General features: G+C 67.2%; 2 protein-coding genes across 2 annotated transcripts; one reads left to right on the forward strand and one right to left on the reverse strand.

The window, feature by feature from the left end:
* Nucleotides 1-9,040: 9,040 nt before the first annotated feature.
* Nucleotides 9,041-11,192, forward strand: LOC311168266 (testis-specific serine/threonine-protein kinase 5-like; the record flags this gene model as incomplete). The annotated part of the gene is made up of 7 exons (XM_084229636.1): nucleotides 9,041-9,244; nucleotides 9,449-9,556; nucleotides 9,691-9,893; nucleotides 9,987-10,042; nucleotides 10,289-10,421; nucleotides 10,495-10,610; nucleotides 10,723-11,192. The coding sequence occupies 7 exons, from the start codon at nucleotides 9,041-9,043 to the stop codon at nucleotides 11,190-11,192; spliced, it is 1,290 nt and encodes a 429-aa protein (XP_084085762.1).
* Nucleotides 11,193-11,400: 208 nt separating this feature from the next.
* On the reverse strand, nucleotides 11,401-14,440 carry HGH1 (HGH1 homolog; the record flags this gene model as incomplete). The annotated part of the gene is made up of 6 exons (XM_084229637.1): nucleotides 11,401-12,190; nucleotides 12,263-12,385; nucleotides 12,458-12,549; nucleotides 12,686-12,784; nucleotides 12,888-12,988; nucleotides 13,848-14,440. The coding sequence occupies 6 exons, from the start codon at nucleotides 14,438-14,440 to the stop codon at nucleotides 12,011-12,013; spliced, it is 1,188 nt and encodes a 395-aa protein (XP_084085763.1). The 3' UTR covers nucleotides 11,401-12,010.
* Between the last annotated feature and the right edge of the window lie 2,269 nt (nucleotides 14,441-16,709).

A 16,709-nucleotide genomic window follows, 5' to 3' on the forward strand; every position in this document is an offset into this window, starting at 1 on the left:
GCGGGGCCAAGGGGCGGGCTGGCCGGCCCCTGGAGCCAGTGTGGCCACAGGGACATCAGCATGGGCCTTGGAGATGCAGCAACCGAGACGTGCCTCGAGCTGTGGCAGGGACTCCACAGGGCCCCTGTCTCTGGTCGGCAGGACAAGCGACACAAAGTCCATGCGGACGGGGCAGAGACAGGGGACATGGCAGTGCACGGGAGCCCCGAGGCCAGCAGGCGTGACCACAACGAAACTAAACCAAAACCAACAGGAGGATGCACTCCAAGCCACCCCAAACTTTCAAGAAGTGCTTAATACGCTTCAAAATAATGCACAAGTGGAAACACTATAAACGTGATATTAGAAAGCATTTTGAAGTAAAGGAGAATAAAGACAGGCCTCCCTGGGGGCGTAGAGGTTAAGCACCACACTGGGAAGCTGTCCGCAGCCTCTGCAGCACGAGTTCGATCACTGGCCAGGGAGATAACCACATGGTGCAGCAGACCTCCCCCGTCTTGCCCGCTGCTCCCCTCAGCAGTGTACTTCAGTCAGTCTGCCTGTTCTGCTTCCCACTCTGTCTCTGGTGAAGCCTCTCACCCCCACACCTCTGGCCTGTACCCCAGCTCTTGTATGCATAAATAAATCAATCTTAAAAAAAAAAGACAATCAAAATTTGTGGGAAATTGATAGCATTACATGAAAAGGAGTGACATCAGCTTCTTTAAGAAACTAGATGCAGCTGGGCCTCCTTGGCAGCCTAAGGGTTCAGTCTCAGGCTGTCACCACTGTGGCCTGAATGTGATCCCCTGCCAGGGAGCTGCCCACAGGGCGCAGCAGACCCCTCCTGTCTCCCCGCTGCTCCCCTCAGCAGTGTGTTTCAGTGGATCCGCCTGTTCTGCTCCCCACTCTGTCTCTGGGGAGTCTTCTCACCCCTGCACCTCTGGCCTGCACCCCAGTTCACGGCACTGAGGGCCGCCCAGGCCAGCACTGCCGCTGGTCTCCAGCCTGGGAGACGGGGAAGAGACCAGCCACCACCTGGGGGGGGAAGGCGGGGGAGGCGGAGCCACAGACCCATCTGCCGGGGAAAGCCCCACAGCAGCACACGCACCACTCACAGCAGCCACCAGCGCCCTGGGAGCCGCACCTGACGGCCAGTGAGCGAGAAACCCAGGCCGGTGAGTGGCCCCCTGCGGGGGCCCTGGGCTGACCACAGCTCTTCCATGGGGACACTGGCCCGAGGGCTTCTCTGGGTCTACCTGGCATCCAGGGAAGGAATGACCCCAACCCTGAACAAACTGTTTCAGAAAAAATGAAAATGAGGGGAGACCTTCCATCGCCTTCCAAGGCCAGCATCACGCTGCTTACACTGCACAGAAACAAGACACACAAGGAAAACGCTGGCCGCAGCGCGAACCTTCTTAACCGGACGCCGGAATCACACCCATGACGCCCCACCAGGATGGAGCATCGAGCCCCAGGGGCGCGCCGCCTGGCCGCGCTGTGTCTTTAAGCAGCCGATGAAGTTCTCGGCACGGGCTCGCGCAAGGCAGCAAAGGCGCTCACCACACGCCGCGCCTCTCAAGGCTGCCCGTCGAAGCTCGCGGGCACAGAGACCCCGCCACCCGGCCCACACACCTACGGGGCCCAGGTTCACCGCCCCGGGGGCCACGCGGGGTCCAGCCTGCATTACCCAGGCGGCTAGAGGGTCGCGGGACAGGAAACCAGCAGAAGAACCCGTGACGCACGCGCCAGCCGTGGGCGGCAGCCAGCGCCCAGTGAGCTTGTGCCGCTGGGGCCGGGCTTGGCGGCAGACGAGCAGGGCAGCCTGCCACGCTGACCGCGCCGCCGCCTGAGGCGTCTAACTGTGCGGGGCAACTGGAGGGCACGCCGCGCAGAGCGGGGACCCTACCCGCCCCGCGGCTGGACCCGACAGGCATCTGCGGGCGCTGCGAGCTGCTTCTACACGCACAGGAATGTGGGAGGCCTGGCACAGCCAGACCACCCAGGGGGCTGGGGGCGACACCGGCTGATTTCCAGACTGAAAAAGGCCAAGTGGACGCCCAGGAGGGCAGGGCCAGCGCCCATGGGCCGCACGGGGCGCGTCAGCCTGCATCTACGCCACACACAGACCCAAACCTAGAGCTTAAAGATGACTCGGCTTCTTGAGAGAAGAGAAGAAACTTTCCATGATGAAGCCCGAAGCAGAACCTACAAATAAAAACCTGATAGACTGTGGTCCTGTGGGACACTCTGCCCTTCCACACCGGCAGGCCGAGAGCAGGGGCAGGACACCAGCGCTGCAGCAGCCAGGCCCCTGCCCTCCAGGCCACAGGCCCCCACAGCCCGGCCCCCGGAGACCCTGTAGTCCTGCAGTCCTGCCCACCCTCCTGCAGTCCTGCCCACCCTCCTGCTGCCCCCCCGCCCCCACGGCCACCTGAACCGCCCTGAGCACTATGCCTGCCTGTCCCGGCGGACCCTACCCCACAGACACGGCCCTCAGTGCCTGGGAACAAGGGTCTCGGCAAGAAAAAGAGCGTGGGGGCCTCCCCGGTGGCGCAGCGGTTGAGCGCTGGGTTGCGAAGCTGCCCGCGGCCTCTGCCGCGCCGGTTCGATCCCCGGCTGCTCCCCGGCCACCAGAGGAGGGTCCCGCATGGCGCGCAGACCTCTCCTGCCGCCTGCTGCTCCCCTCAGCAGTGTACTTCGCTCCTTCTGCCTGTTCTGCTCCCCGCTCTGGCTCTGGTGAATCCTCTCACCCAACCGCGCTTCTGACTGTACCCAGTGCTTGTGTAAACAAAAACAAACAAACAAATAAATAAATAAAACATGCCTCTATTTAAAAAAAAAAAAAAAGAAAGAAAAAGAGCGTGTCCCCACCTCTCTCCAGCCACCAGGAGCAGGAGGGACACGTGTCCTTGCTGGCCGCAGGACACTTGTGAAAGCTGTTTTCACCGGGGGCTAGAACCAAAGCCTCCGTGGCTGTGTGTGCCCACATCTACAACTGGGAGAGGGGAACACTGAGGGTGCTGGGTGGGAGGGTTTAGGCATGGGGCGGGCAGAGGGAGACCCTGAGGGACAGTGGGGGCGTCACAGACCTCCCTCCCCAATCCCTGCCAGCTCTGTGCCTGGGACAGTGGTGTTCACCCCCCACAGCCCGGCCTCTTGGCAGCGGCAGCTCGTCCTGGCAGCCCTGGGAGGACACTGGCAGGGCCCTGCCGCTGCCATGATCGAGTGGTCACACTGTGGTCAGGCCTGGCCCACCATCCATACTGTGCAGAAGCTCCCAGGCGTCAGATGGGAGAAGACCAGTGCCCACTGGGGAGGTGGACGCTCCCATGGAGAGGCCAGGGCCCCCTACCAGGCAGCTCCAACACTGCCCAGTGCAACCCCATGGTGAGGTGCCTGGGCCACCTGGCCAGGCACTACTGTGGGGCTGGCCCCGTGCTCAGCCTGTGGGTAACGGGGGATGCAGTGCAGGCTCACCCACAGATGCCCCCCTGGCACAGGAGCCAGAGCTGGCATGTCCAGGGCCTGTGGAGGGCACATGAGGTCATCAGGCTCTATATGCCTGCCGCTGGCCTCCTCCGCACCTGTGGCCTGCCCTCGTCCAACTGTGGACACCTGGGCCCAGGGGTGCCAGCGCAGGCATAGGTGCTCACCTAGCTGAGGGAGCAACAAAGGGGTGCGGCCTCTGGGGCGAGACCACGAGGCCAGAGGACCAGCCCGAAGAGGAGGGAGAGTGTGTCTGGCCCCGGACCCTGCCCGGCATGCCAGTGTCCTGGTCCCCGCTTCAACACCAAAGGCCTCCAGAATCCTTCCCACCCCAGGCCCCCAGAGGGCTCCAAACTCTCCCTGTCTGCCCCAGCCCACAGTGACCCTGCCTGGCCTGAACGCTGGTTGTGAGCAGGTCTTTAGCCACAAGCAGCTCAGCCAGGGAGAGCCACGCCCCCCTCACCTGAGGCTGAGCAGACACACCTGTGTGCAGGGCTCACCTGACCCGCAGGTGCCGCCTCGCAGGCCAACAGCCTGGGATGAGAACCCCCAGCGGGGTGGACATCGCACCTGGACACGCATTTCAGGGTGATATGGCTTGGCTGCAGCTCACCCCACAGACGCCCGCGGGCCTGACAGCGAGGCCCGCGTACAGGGCTCCCTGTGCCATGACGCAGCACCCCAGCCCCAGCACTACCCCGCGACCAGCCTCCCGCGGACCCGCCCCCCCATGCGCCCGCCCTCAGCCTCACCCTCCGCCACCCTCCCCACGCCGAGGCCCCTCTGTCCCCCAGGCCCATGGGAAGTGGCCCCTGCCCCCAAGACAGTCCCCCAGCCCAGGCTCCAGGGCACAGCGCCGCCCGCACCGAAGCCAGCCCCAGAGGCCACTCGGCCGCCGTCCCCAGGGCCCGCCGCGCCGCGCTCGAGCCTCGGGCGGGTCCCGCGCCCCCACCCGCCGGGCCGCCGCAGGGAACCTCCCCGGCCCAGGAACTCCCGCGGCCGCGGGCCGGGCCGGGGGCGGGGCCGGGGCAGCTGCGTGGCACCGCGGGAAGAGGGGGCCCCGGGGCCACAGGGAGCCGCGGGGCGCGCGCCGCGGGGGCCCGCCGCCCGCCCTCCCCGGGCCCCGCGGGCCGCCGCGGCCGCCCCCGGCCGGGGCAGGCGCCCTGCGGCCCCAGGAAGCAGGAAGCGCGGCCGGGCCCGCGCGGGGTGAGGCCCCGGGGCGCCCCGGGCCGCGGCGGGGCGCCCCCCTTCACGCCAGGGACCCCGCGCGCCCCGGAGCCGGCACCCCGCGCCTCCTGCCGCGCCGCCGAGGCCGGGCGCACCTGAGCCCGAGGAAGCGGCGGGCGGCCCGGGCAGCCCCGCCCTCCCCCGGTGACCTCGCGGCGACGCCGCCGACTGGGCCCGAGCCAAGGCGGCCGCCCCCGGCCCACGCCCCGCCTCGCCCGGGGCGCGCACCCCGCCGCTCACCTGAGGAGCCGCCGCCGCGCCGCGGCCGGCCCCGCCCCCCGCCGCGCCGCCACCGGTGTGGGCGGGGTCCCGCGCTCCGGCCCGCCCCCGCCCGCCTCCGGCCAACCGCGGCCCGGCGCGCGGCGGCGCGGCCCCGCCCCCGCCCCGCCCCCCGCGCCCATTGGCTGGAGGCTCGTCCCTCGCGCGCGCGCTCCCCGCCCCGCCCGCCGCCCCCGCGCGCGCAGTGCGCAAGCTCCGGGCCGCCGTGTGACTGCGCACCTGACGCAGGGCGCGAGCGCTGGCCCGGGCCGCCGGTCACTGCGCAGGCGCGCGGGGCTGGCCCCGCCCCTCGCCGCGCCCCCGGGCCCGGCCTGGACGCGCGCTCGCCGCGCCCGTTACTCGTCAGGCTGGGCCCGCGCTGGGCGCCCCGCGCCGCCGGAGCCGGGCCGCGGGCGGCGCACCGGGCGCACCGGACACGCGAGGCGCCGCCTGCCGGCAGCCCGCGGGCGTCCGGACGAGCCGGCCTGGGGGCGGGGGCGAGACGCGGGAGGGACGGGCGGGGAGGGAGAGGCGGCCGCTCGGGCAGCCTGGCCCCTGCGCGGGTCACGGGCCCGACATGGCGGCGGGGGCCCTGCCGGAAGCGCGGGAGTGGACGGGCGCCGGAGGAGGGTGCGGTCGCCGGTTAAAGTGAGCCCGGAGGCCCGAGACCACGGTGCGCCCGGCGGGCGGGCCCCGCGGCCACCGCGGCCAGAGCGCGGAGCCGGCCCCACGGAGAGGACTTCCGGGCTCCCTGGGGCGCGGGGGTTGAGCCCCAGCACCATGCAGCTGTCGGCAGCCGCTGCGCCTGAGGGCGATCCCCGGCCAGGGAGTGACCCTCGGGGCGCAGCAGACCCCTCCTGTCTCCCGCTGCTCCCTCAGCAGTGGGCTCCCGTGGATCTGCCGGTTCTGCTGCACGCTCTGTCTCTGGGGAGCCCTCTCACTCCCTGCACCTCAGCTCTTGTATGCATAAATAAATAAAGCTTAAAAAAAAGGCTATTCTGGGCCTCCCCCAGTGCAGCGCTTGAGCGCTGGGCTACGAAGCTGCCCGCAGCCTCTGCAGCACCGGTTTGATCCCCGGCGCCGGTGAGGGTCCCACGTGGCGCGCAGACCTCTCCTGCCGCCCGCTGCTCCCCTCAGCAGTGTATTTCATAGGTATGCCTGTTCTGTTCCCCACTCTGGCTCTGGTGAATCCTCTCACCCTCCCGCGCTTCTGACTGTACCCCGTGCTTGTATAAATAAATCAAATCTTTAAAAAAAAAAAAGGCTATTCTGTTGTAGGGAGGGTCAGAGATGGCCCTTGGAACAGGGGTCTCGAGGTGGGGCCCACTCAAGCCTTCCCAGCCAGGCAGGAGGGGGAGGGAGACCCACACAGCCCACCTGCTCAACCTCCTGGCCTGCGGGCCCACCTGGAAGGCCCTCCAGAGCCCAGAGCCAGGTGCATGTCCCACAGCCCCTTTGGCAGCCACGCTCAGGCACACCCTGAGAAAGGCCCGTGGCACCGTCTGCCTCCAGCCTCTGAGGGCTTCCTGAACTGAATCATGTGGAACAGACGGCGGCCTGGGGGAAACTGGAGGAGGGTGGGCACAGCTGATGACCTTTGTGTGCCCTGCCTGTCTCTGCAGGCAGCGCCCGCTCACCGCTGCTGTGTCCAGCACCGTGGGGCCTGGCAGGGTGGCCACTGGCACCAAGCGGGGGACGGCAGCAGCTCAGCGACATGCTACCCCACCGACACCACAGCGGCTCCCCCTCACACTGCCCTGGCTCCAGAGCTGGCCCCTCTGGAGTGCTGACACCCGGGCGGCAGAGACAGCTCTGTGGGCGGCCCGCCCAGCAGCGTGCCCATAGCACTGTCCCGGGCCCCAGGCCAGCACTGCAGGGCACGGGACGCCAGGCACTGGTCTCCAGCAGCTCGCTGGACAAGAACTGGGTCTTGCAGCTCAACTTGGCAGAGCCAGGGCTCTCTGCAGCCAGCTAGAGGCCACTCACAGCCCCACGGGCTCCTCCAGGACAGCAGCCTGCCGTCACTGACGTGTCCAGCTCGCAGCAGAGCTAGGCAGCTGGAGCCTGGCTGCTGTGCCATCACAGGCCCCAGTGCGTCCCCTGATGTGGCTGAGCTCCAATTTGACAGTGGAGGCAAACTGCCCGCAGGGGTATCCACTGCAGCGTGGCAGTGAGGGGCTGCCGCTCAGGACGGCACCTGACACACAGCAGCGCCCATGGCTGCAGACCACTGGGTGCTGCACCTCCCCCTGCAGTGACCTTCAGGGCTAATGGCTGTTGCCATAGTCCCTGAGGTCCGGCGTGGGCAAGGAACCATGCGCGCAGGGGGAGAACAGCAAACTCCCTAAGATGCAGAGAAGCCGAATGCCTGCCCAGAGATAACGACCACCAGAAGCTGCCACAAAGATGATTAAAAGAAATGTTGACCACCTGGAACCTTATCTCGCTTTCTCAAGGCCCACACACTTTATTCTGCTACAACCGTCTTTCTAAAATCTTTCCTTTTTCTGGTCATTGATTGCTAATTAAAAAACATACGTATGGTCTCACTCATAGCAGGAATCTAGAAAACTTAAATAAGGGACCAGGAAAATGAATAACTATAAGAAAGTGAAAATCAAAATCAACAAAAACTATGAACCAGAGACACTTTTTGGGGGGTGGGGGGCGGGAGGGGAGGGATTGGGGTCAGAATGGGGGGATTGCAATTGTACAAAAAAAAAAAAGAAAGATGGTATGAAAAAAAAAAAGTCTAGTTGATATCTTAAAAAAATAAATAAATAAAGTTCAGATCAAGTAAAAAAACATACGTAATTTAATAATTAGGCTAATGCAAATGAAACATTACTAAACACTGTGTTATAATAGAATTGTTGGTTTAATAATCTTTCTATTATGTGCTTGACTTTAGTACCTTTGATATTAACTGCATCATAATATAAATTCACCCATGACAATTAATTATGAGTAAAGATGAGTAGGTAGTAGTACTAGTTAGTACAACAAAAATATAATTATATAGAACAAAAAAAAGAGTTAATAGCTTGTCTACTTAGGAATGCGGCCAGGTCCAGATGTATTTTGGACATAGATCACTGCCCTGTCAATGATAAGCTAAACCTATGAGCAAGCTGATTGCGTTGATGTTCACTGTTTCTATGCTTTTAGAAAACATATATATACTGACCACTGACTCAAATAAAGCGCACTCAGATTTACACTCTCCCTTGAAGTGTGTCTGTTTGTCATTTCTTCAGCCGAATCCCTGACCACCCTGCGCCGTCTCTCAACCCTGAGACGGCCTCATCGTTCACTGCTGTGCTGGTCCGCGGCAACTGGGGGTGCCAGTACTCGCAGGACTCGGGGCCCAGAGCCCATAGGGCCCCTTCCTCCTAAGTGTGAGTGAGGGCAGGCCCAGGCCCTGCCGCGTGAGATGTGTGAGGACATCCAAGGAGAGCGTTAGGGAGAGGGGTCCCTGCAGCAGGTGCAGGTCCGGCCCCGGAAGCTTCCAGGCCTTCAGCAGAGGAGGGCTGCCCCCTGGTGTTTAGCCTCTATCACAGCCCATCTGGCCGACACCTTGGTGTCTTGAAGAAAGAGGGGTTCTTTCTTTCAGTACACTGGCCACACACATATCCCCTTTTCCCACCCTCATGTCCTTAGGAACCCCACTTTTTGCCTTTGCTCCCCCAGTTTCCTTAAAGGCCTTTTGGGACCTTGCCCTGCATCCAGCCCTTGGGGGCCACACCCCAAAGTTGGCCACACAAAGGGCAGCGTCCAGCAACACACGCTGAGGGTAGGCAGGCCCCAGGAACAGGACAGCCTTCTAGGGCACAATGCAGCCACAGCTCTAGAACCTTCTGTTTCAGAATGCGCCCTGGCTTCCCTGAGCCCGCCCGCCCCATACCTGTCCTCCCTCCGCTGGCTCAGCCCTGGTCACTCCCTTGCCTCTGCCCCAACCCAGCAAATTTTCAAATCTTGTTTCGCCCTGAAGGGTGCTGGTCCCTGTCCGGCCTTATCTGGCTAACGCCGCCCCCCCCCACATTGGTGTGCCCAGCCACCCCAGCCCCCGGGGGTGCCTGCCCCCATGAGGGGCAGCAGCAGGCAGAGGCCAGAGCAGGGCACCTTCATGGAGCAGGTGCGAGAGTGCCGAGACCGGGGCTACCTGCTCTCCTCCAAGAAGATCGGCTCGGGGGCCTTCTCCAAGGTCTACCTGGCCCACGCCACCCACGAGCGTATTCAGCACAACCCCCGGCTGGCCTCCGACCTGCGGGGCAAGCGCCATACCATGGTGAGAGGTGCCTTCCCACGCCCCATGCTGCCTGAGCCAGAGGCCAGGGCTCCTACTGGCCACCCTCCCAGCCCAGGCCACAGGCCCAGGACAGGAGGGAGGCCAAGGTTACCGCTGCCCCGGCCTCACCCCCTCCGAGGTCAGCCCTGCCCACAGAGCACACCCAACGGTGGTCCAGGCACAGCAGCCGCCTCGTCCTCACAGGTGGCCATCAAGATTGTCTCCACCGCAAACGCCCCAGTGGAATTCTCCCACAAGTTCCTACCCCGGGAAATCTCATCGCTTAACGCCACCTACAAGCACCTGAATGTGGTGGGCACAGCCCCAGCCCCACCCCACCCCAGCATCAGCCCCTGGACACCTCTTGCCCACCCTGCCCGCCCCTCCCTCTCTGGGACCACCTAGAGGCCGCGTTCCCGCGCCAGGACCATCTTCTCGGGTGGCAGGTGCAGCTGTACGAGACCTACCAAAGCAGCCAGCACTCCTACCTGGTGCTGGAGCTGGCGGCGCGGGGCGACCTGCTGGAGCACATCAATGCTGTGTCCGACCGCCGCCACCACCCGGGGCTGGAGGAGGAGGAGGCACGCGGGCTGTTCTGGCAGCTGGTCAGCGCCGTGGCCCACTGCCACAGCTCGGGCGTCGTGCACCGGTGAGGGCCCCCCCGCATGAGCGCCCGCCCACCCCGCCACCCCACGCCCAGCCAGGCTCAGGCCAATCCGCCCCCCGCCCCGCCCCACCGCAGGGACCTCAAGTGTGAGAACATCCTGCTGGATGACCAGGGCTTCCTCAAGCTGACGGGTGAGCCTGTGCCCAGCCACCCTGTCCCGGCACCTGCCTTCGCCTGGTGCAGCCGTCCCCTCCTTCAGCCCTCCTGGGGCCACACCACCCCCGAGCCACAGCCCACCCCACTGAACCCCGCGGGGGTCCCAGCCTCCACATGGCTGCTGCACCAGACCCTCGGCCTCTCTGGGCAGCCCGAGCCTGGTGCCCCGCAGCCACCGGCGACTGCCGTGGCTCGGGCCCCTCATGGCACCGCCCCTGCAGACTTTGGCTTCGCCAGCCGGGTGAGGCTCAAGAGCGCGATGCTCAGCACCTTCTGCGGCTCAGTGGCCTACACGGCCCCGGAGATCCTCATGAGCAGGAAGTACAACGGGGAGCAGGCTGACCTGTGGAGCCTGTGAGTGGCCCCCAGGGCGCCCCTGGCAATAGCAAGGGGGGGAGGGCCCGCCCTTAAGAGCCCCTGCCCGCAGAGGCGTCATCCTCTACGCCATGGTGACGGGGAAGCTGCCCTTCAAGGAGCGCCAGCCTCACTGCATGCTGCGCCTGATGCGCTGCGGCCCCACCTTCCGGCCAGGCCTGTCCTCAGGTGAGGGCGGCGGCCCCTCCCAGACCACGCCGGGTCCCATGTTGGTGGTGGGCACCGGCTGGGGGCGCCTAGGTGGTCGGCCCGGAACCACCGCGGTGACCCTCGCCCGCAGACTGCCGGGACCTGATCCGAGGGCTGCTCCAGCTCCGCCCGCACTCCCGCCTGGGCTTGCAGCAGGTGGCCGCGCACCGCTGGATGCTGCCCTCCGCGCACGGGCTCTTCCGCACCGTGCCCCGCCCCGCGCCGGAGGCCTCTGGGTCCCCGGGCTGGGCAAGTGAATGGACACGGTCCCTGGCGCCCAACCTGCACCGGCAGCCAGAGACGTGGTGCGTGGCAAAGAAGCCAGCCAAGGGCCAGCTCCCTGGGCCCTGCGATGACGTGGAGCCCGGAGCGGACTCGGATTCCCCTGGGGGGCTCCTGGGCCTGCGCCACCCCCCGCAGCAGGACGCCCCTGGCGAGAGCACCTCGAGCCCCGGGAGACAGGGTGCAGGGTGGGCAGGGCCGGGTGCCCTCCGGCAGCCGCCGTCGCTATGCTCCATGTCCGCCATCGGGAGTGTGCCTGGGCACCATCTGGTCAACTGAGGGCTGGGAGAGGCCAGATAAAGCGTGTATCCTGTGGAGCCCGTGCTGGTCTAGGGTAGGTGCGGGCCAAGCCCCAGCGGACACCCGGAGAACAACGGTCCACACGACTCCAAGTCACAAATGTAATGGGGGGCGAGGGAGGGGTACCAGGCCCAGGAGGTACAGCAGGCCTCACAGGAGCCAGGCAAAGCACCTCGTCACTCGTGGGGGGAGCCCTGGATTCTGGCCGGAAGTGGCCCTCCATCAGGGAGTGCTTGGAGGCCCTGGAGATGGGGCAGCACACAAGAAGCCAGGAGAGAACCAGGCTCCACATGGCAGAGGGCAGTGGGAGGAAGGTGGGCTGCTCAGGGAGGCTCAGGCGGTGCTGGGCAGGAGTCCGGGGGAGGGGCAGCAGGTTGGGCCAGGGCGGGGGAGGCACTGAAGCTGGCCGGGGCAGAGGGCAGCACATAGCCAGGACTCCAAGGACAGGCTGGGGGTGCGACCCAGGAGCCCTGGGACAGACGGTAGCTGGAGACTGTCACCAGGAGTCGGTCTCTGAGGCTGGTCTCAGGCAGGACGAACTAAGGATGAAGGGCCCGGGGAGGAGCTCATGCCGCACTGGCCATTCCCAAGGCGGGCCTGGTGGGCTCTGGCTGACCGGTGCTCCTGGTTATCCTCCCAGAGCAGGCTAGGGGGCCTCAACGGCGAGTCTCCCTCAGCACAGACCTGCCGCTGACACAGGGGCTCTGTTTCATTGCCCTCAAGGGGGTCGGGAGCCGGCTGTGCTGGCAGGCTGGATGGTGGGCTGGCACAGGCGGGCTGGGAGGGGCCACAGGGCCTCAGCTGGGCGCAGCGCCCTCTGACAGTGCCTCAGGGGCTAGTGGCTGCTCCTGCCGCTCCCGCTCACACTGCTCCTGCTCCTGGCGGTCCAGCTGTTGCAGCTGCTGCTCCACGTCATCAGGTATCTGAACCTCCAGCAGGTTTTCCATGCCAGGCTGCGGCTCGTCCCCGATGAGCACCTACAGCGGGGGAGACAGGTGAGCAGTTGCCGGCACGCCACGGACACGCACGCGCCCCACGCCTGCACCCACCTGGATGAGTTTCTCACAGGTCACCCGCACATCGGGCTCTGGTTCCCAGCCATGCAGTTCACGCAGGATCAAGTAGGCCCCCTGGTCCCTCACCTGCCGCCGGCCAGGGGCTGTGGCGGTCAGCTGCGAAGGCAGAGGTCACTCAGGGGTCAGGCCCAGCTCGTGGGGCAGCGCCCACCGGCCAGGCCTGCTCACCAACATGATGGCCTCAATGAGCATCTTGCGGATGTCGGCGTCAGGCTCCCGCTGCTTGTCTGCAGGCAGGAACTGCAGGTCCACGGGCAGCCCTAGGGTGAGGTGGGGACTACTGGGCCCCACGCCTGAAGGGCCTGCCAGGATCGGGAACGCCCAGCTAGGTTCCCGAGGGGCGCCCCGGGACACCAGCAGCCTGGCCGCTGCAGGCCTCCCCACCCAGGCACTCACGCTCCATCTCCTCCTCGGAGAACTCTTCAGGCCCGGCCAAGGGCAGCAGCAAGAAGGGGAGAATGTCCACCTCTGGCCCGAGCAACCACTCGTGGTATCCTGGGGGCAGGGGCGGCAAGGTCGGGGCCGTCCAGAGGGGCCCCAGCGTCATCTGTCTCCCCTCCCTCTCCCTCCACTGCAACCCTCGCCCCCCCGGACTCACGGTGGTCGAAGCAGCAGTTCCGCAGCGTCCCCACCACGCCGCCCCTGCGCACCGAGGAGTCCGGGCACTGCGTGAGGGGCAGCAGCCGCGGGACCGCGCGCCTGGAGGGAAGGCCGGCTCAGTGCCCGCGCAGCGCCCGCTCAGTGCCCGCTCAGCGCCCGCTCAGTGCCCGCTCAGTGCCCGCGCAGCGCCCGCTCAGTGCCCGCTCAGTGCCCGCTCAGCGCCCGCTCAGTGCCCGCTCAGTGCCCGCTCAGCGCCCGCTCAGTGCCCGCTCAGCGCCCGCTCAGTGCCCGCTCAGTGCCCGCGCAGCGCCCGCTCAGTGCCCGCGCAGCGCCCGCTCAGTGCCCGCTCAGTGCCCGCGCAGTGCCCGCTCAGCGCCCGCTCAGTGCCCGCGCAGCGCCCGCTCAGCGCCCGCTCAGTGCCCGCTCAGTGCCCGCTCAGTGCCCGCGCAGCGCCCGCTCAGCGCCCGCTCAGTGCCCGCTCAGTGCCCGCTCAGTGCCCGCGCAGCGCCCGCTCAGCGCCCGCTCAGCGCCCGCTCAGCGCCCGCTCAGTGCCCGCGCAGCGCCCGCTCAGCGCCCGCTCAGTGCCCGCTCAGTGCCCGCTCAGTGCCCGCTCAGTGCCCGCGCAGCGCCCGCTCAGTGCCCGCGCAGTGCCCGCTCAGCGCCCGCTCAGTGCCCGCTCAGCGCCCGCGCAGCGCCCGCTCAGTGCCCGCTCAGTGCCCGCGCAGCGCCCGCTCAGTGCCCGCTCAGTGCCCGCGCAGTGCCCGCTCAGCGCCCGCTCAGTGCCCGCGCAGCGCCCGCTCAGTGCCCGCTCAGCGCCCGCGCAGTGCCCACTCAGTGCCCGCTCAGTGCCCGCGCAGTGCCCGCTCAGCGCCCGCTCAGTGCCCGCTCAGCGCCCGCTCAGCGCCCGCGCAGCGCCCGCGCAGCGCCCCCGCCCCGGCCCGCGCGCGCCCGGCTCCACCTGTCGGGGTCCAGCAGGAAGGCGCGCGCCGCGGGCAGGCGGCTGAGGTTGGCCAGCGCGGGCCCCAGGTGGTGCAGGGGCGCGCGGGCGTTGTAGCCGGGCGTGCAGAGCGCGCGCACCAGGCGCTCCAGGCCGGCGCCCCCCGGCCCGGCGGCCGCGAGCGCCTCCATCAGCGCGGCGCCCGGCGCGGGCTCGCGGCTGAGGTTGGCCAGCACGGCGGCCGCCTCGTCCGCCCAGGGCCACCGCGGGTCCAGCGCGCGGCCCAGCAGGCGGGCGGGCAGCCCCGGCGCGGCCGCCAGCAGCGGCGCGTGCAGGGCGGGGTCGGCCGCCAGGTTGACGAGCGCGCGGGCGGCGTCGCGGGCCGGGGCCGGGGCCGGGGCCCCCGCCAGCTCGGCCAGCGCCCGCAGCAGCGCCGCCTGCCCCGCCAGCAGCCGGCGGCCCGGTTCCGAGCCGGTCAGCGCCAGCACGTGCAGCGCCGCCGCCGCCTGCAGGTCCGGCCTCGCCCCGGACGCCAGAAAGGGCAGCAGCTCGGCCGCCTCCGCGCCGGGCTCCGCGCCGGGCTCCGCGCCGGGCTCCGCGCCGGGCTCCCGCATGCCGGCCCCGGCCCCGCCCGCCAGGGAAGCGGAAGCCGCGCGGCGGGGCGGGCCGGCTCTGCGCGGGGCCTCTCGGGAGGCCGGGGCGGGCCCGGGGCGTGGCGGGGGCCGGCCCGGGCGCGCGGGGCGGGGGCTGGGGTCGGGCGGCCCAGCCCAGCCCTCCCGGGACGCCGGCCCAGCGCTGGGCTTGGGGCTCCGCAGTCACGGTCGTCGGATGCCGAAGGCCACGGGGGGCCGGAGGGAGCAGCGGGGAGTCCAGTCAGGGGCTCTGGCCGGGGCAGCAGGAGGGCAGGCGGGAGAAACCCGGCCGAGACGGACTTACACTGAAAGAAAGACGGTGCCTGGAAAGAAAAGCGCGGCCCGAGGTCCAGAGTCTGGAGCTTCAGGCACAGCTGGATCCAGCAGCTCACCCCCCCCACACTCATCTGTGGCTCCCGCAGGCGGGTTTCCCGGCGCAGGCAGGAGAGGACCCCGGCTCTGGCCATGGAGCCATGACCGAAGGCTTTCCTTCCCATAGCCCGGCCTGTCCGGGCAGCAGTCCTCTGTCCTGTCCTCCCTGCTGGGCGGTGCTGAGGGAGGAGGGGGCTCCGCGAGCGCCGTGCGGTGGGCAGAGCGACCCCTCGGCGTTTGTGCTCCTGCCAAATGCCAGTCCCGGGCGGCTTGCTTGGGACGCCCAGGCCAAAACAGACAGGTGTCCGGCCCTGCCCTGCGCGGCCTTGGCCTTTCTGGCCCTGGGGCCTCTGTGGCTGCTGTCTTTTCTGCTGGAACACGCCTTCCCCCGATGTGGATGTGCACGCACCGGGGCCTTTCCCGTTCTCAGCCTGTCTTCCCTGGCAACTCACCTCGCCGTGGCTGCTCAGTTTCTGCCGTCAAGTACCAACCGGGGCTTTCCTGGGGAGTGATGGTGCCACTGCCACGCCCCTTCCTGGCACAAGCCTCCTCCAAAGCCCGTAAGCAGCCCGCCACAGGGTCCCGAGGTCGCCGGACCTCGCCACAGTCGGAGGTTCTGGCCTGGGCGCTGCCTGCCCCCACAGAGCTGCCCCCACACGCGGTGGGCGGGGACACACGCCACGGTCAGCGAGTGCTCCTGTTCTCTCCTGCTTTTATTTTTCTATTCTCAAGCTTCACGAAGGCGGTCACAGGCCTGTGTGTGCTGCCGCCGAGACTCTTAACAAGGCCGTTCGCCCAGGCAGCTCCTTGTTTGGTGGTGAACCTATTACAGGAAGACAGGAGTCTGCTGAGGTGGCCGGAACAAAGACCCCAGACTGGCAGCCTCCACCCCAGGTGCCTGGGTCTGGGCAGCTCTCCCAGCTTCTGGGGCCACCGAGGCGCTCCAGCAGCTCCAGGGACCTCCCCGGGAGCGTGCCTAGCAGCTGGTTTCCAAGGACACATCAGCAAAGACACCACTCCCAAACAGGCTCAGGGCTTCATGGCAAGGATTTGGATGGGTGGGGGCCGGCAGGGCGGGTGGGGGCACACGACCCCTCTGCAGGACCCTGCGGTCTCCACCCCGATGGGCCGAGCACAGACCTCACCGCCAGGACCTTCTTCCCCAGGAAACAGGAAGCTGGAGCAGAAGGGAGCTCACAGCGGAGGACGCCGCCCACAGGACAGAAGGGCTCACGTCGGGCCTCCCCGGTGGCGCAGCGGTTGAGCGCTGGGTTGTGAAGCTGCCCGCGGCCTCTGCAGCGCCGGTTCGATCCCCGGCTGCTCCCCGGCCACCGGAGGAGGGTCCCGCATGGCGCGCAGACCTCTCCTGCCGCCCGCTGCTCCCCTCAGCAGTGTGCTTCATCACTCTGCCTGTTCTGCTCCCCGCTCTGGCTCTGGTGAATTCTCTCACCCTCCCGCGCTTCTGACTGTACCCAGTGCATGTATAAACAAACAAACAAATAAATAAAACATGCCTCTATAAAAAAAAAAAAAGAAAAAAAAAAGAAAAAGAAGGGCTCACATCCTGGGGCGGAGCAGAGAGCAGGCCGGCGGGGAGGCCCAAACGCCTGGCGAGCGGGTGAGCCCATGGTGGCATCCCCAGGTGCCCGCGCAGCTCCGGGCCTGCTCTGTGCCGGCGGAGGCTGCTCAGACAGATGCGCGGTGGTGGGTCCGAGCTCCGTGTTGCCTCGCATGGCTGCCCAGCCTTTCTGCTGCCCTCACGCCCGCGGTGGCAACGCTCAGCAGGCGGAGGCGCATCCCCCTGCAGACGCCTGTGCAAGGCTGAGGGCCTCACAGCCCACTTGGGTGAATGACTCACTGGAACTTTACAGAGTGGGCG

Source organism: Talpa europaea, assembly GCF_964194135.1.
Source record: "Talpa europaea genome assembly, chromosome: 3".
NCBI lineage: Eukaryota > Metazoa > Chordata > Mammalia > Eulipotyphla > Talpidae > Talpa > Talpa europaea.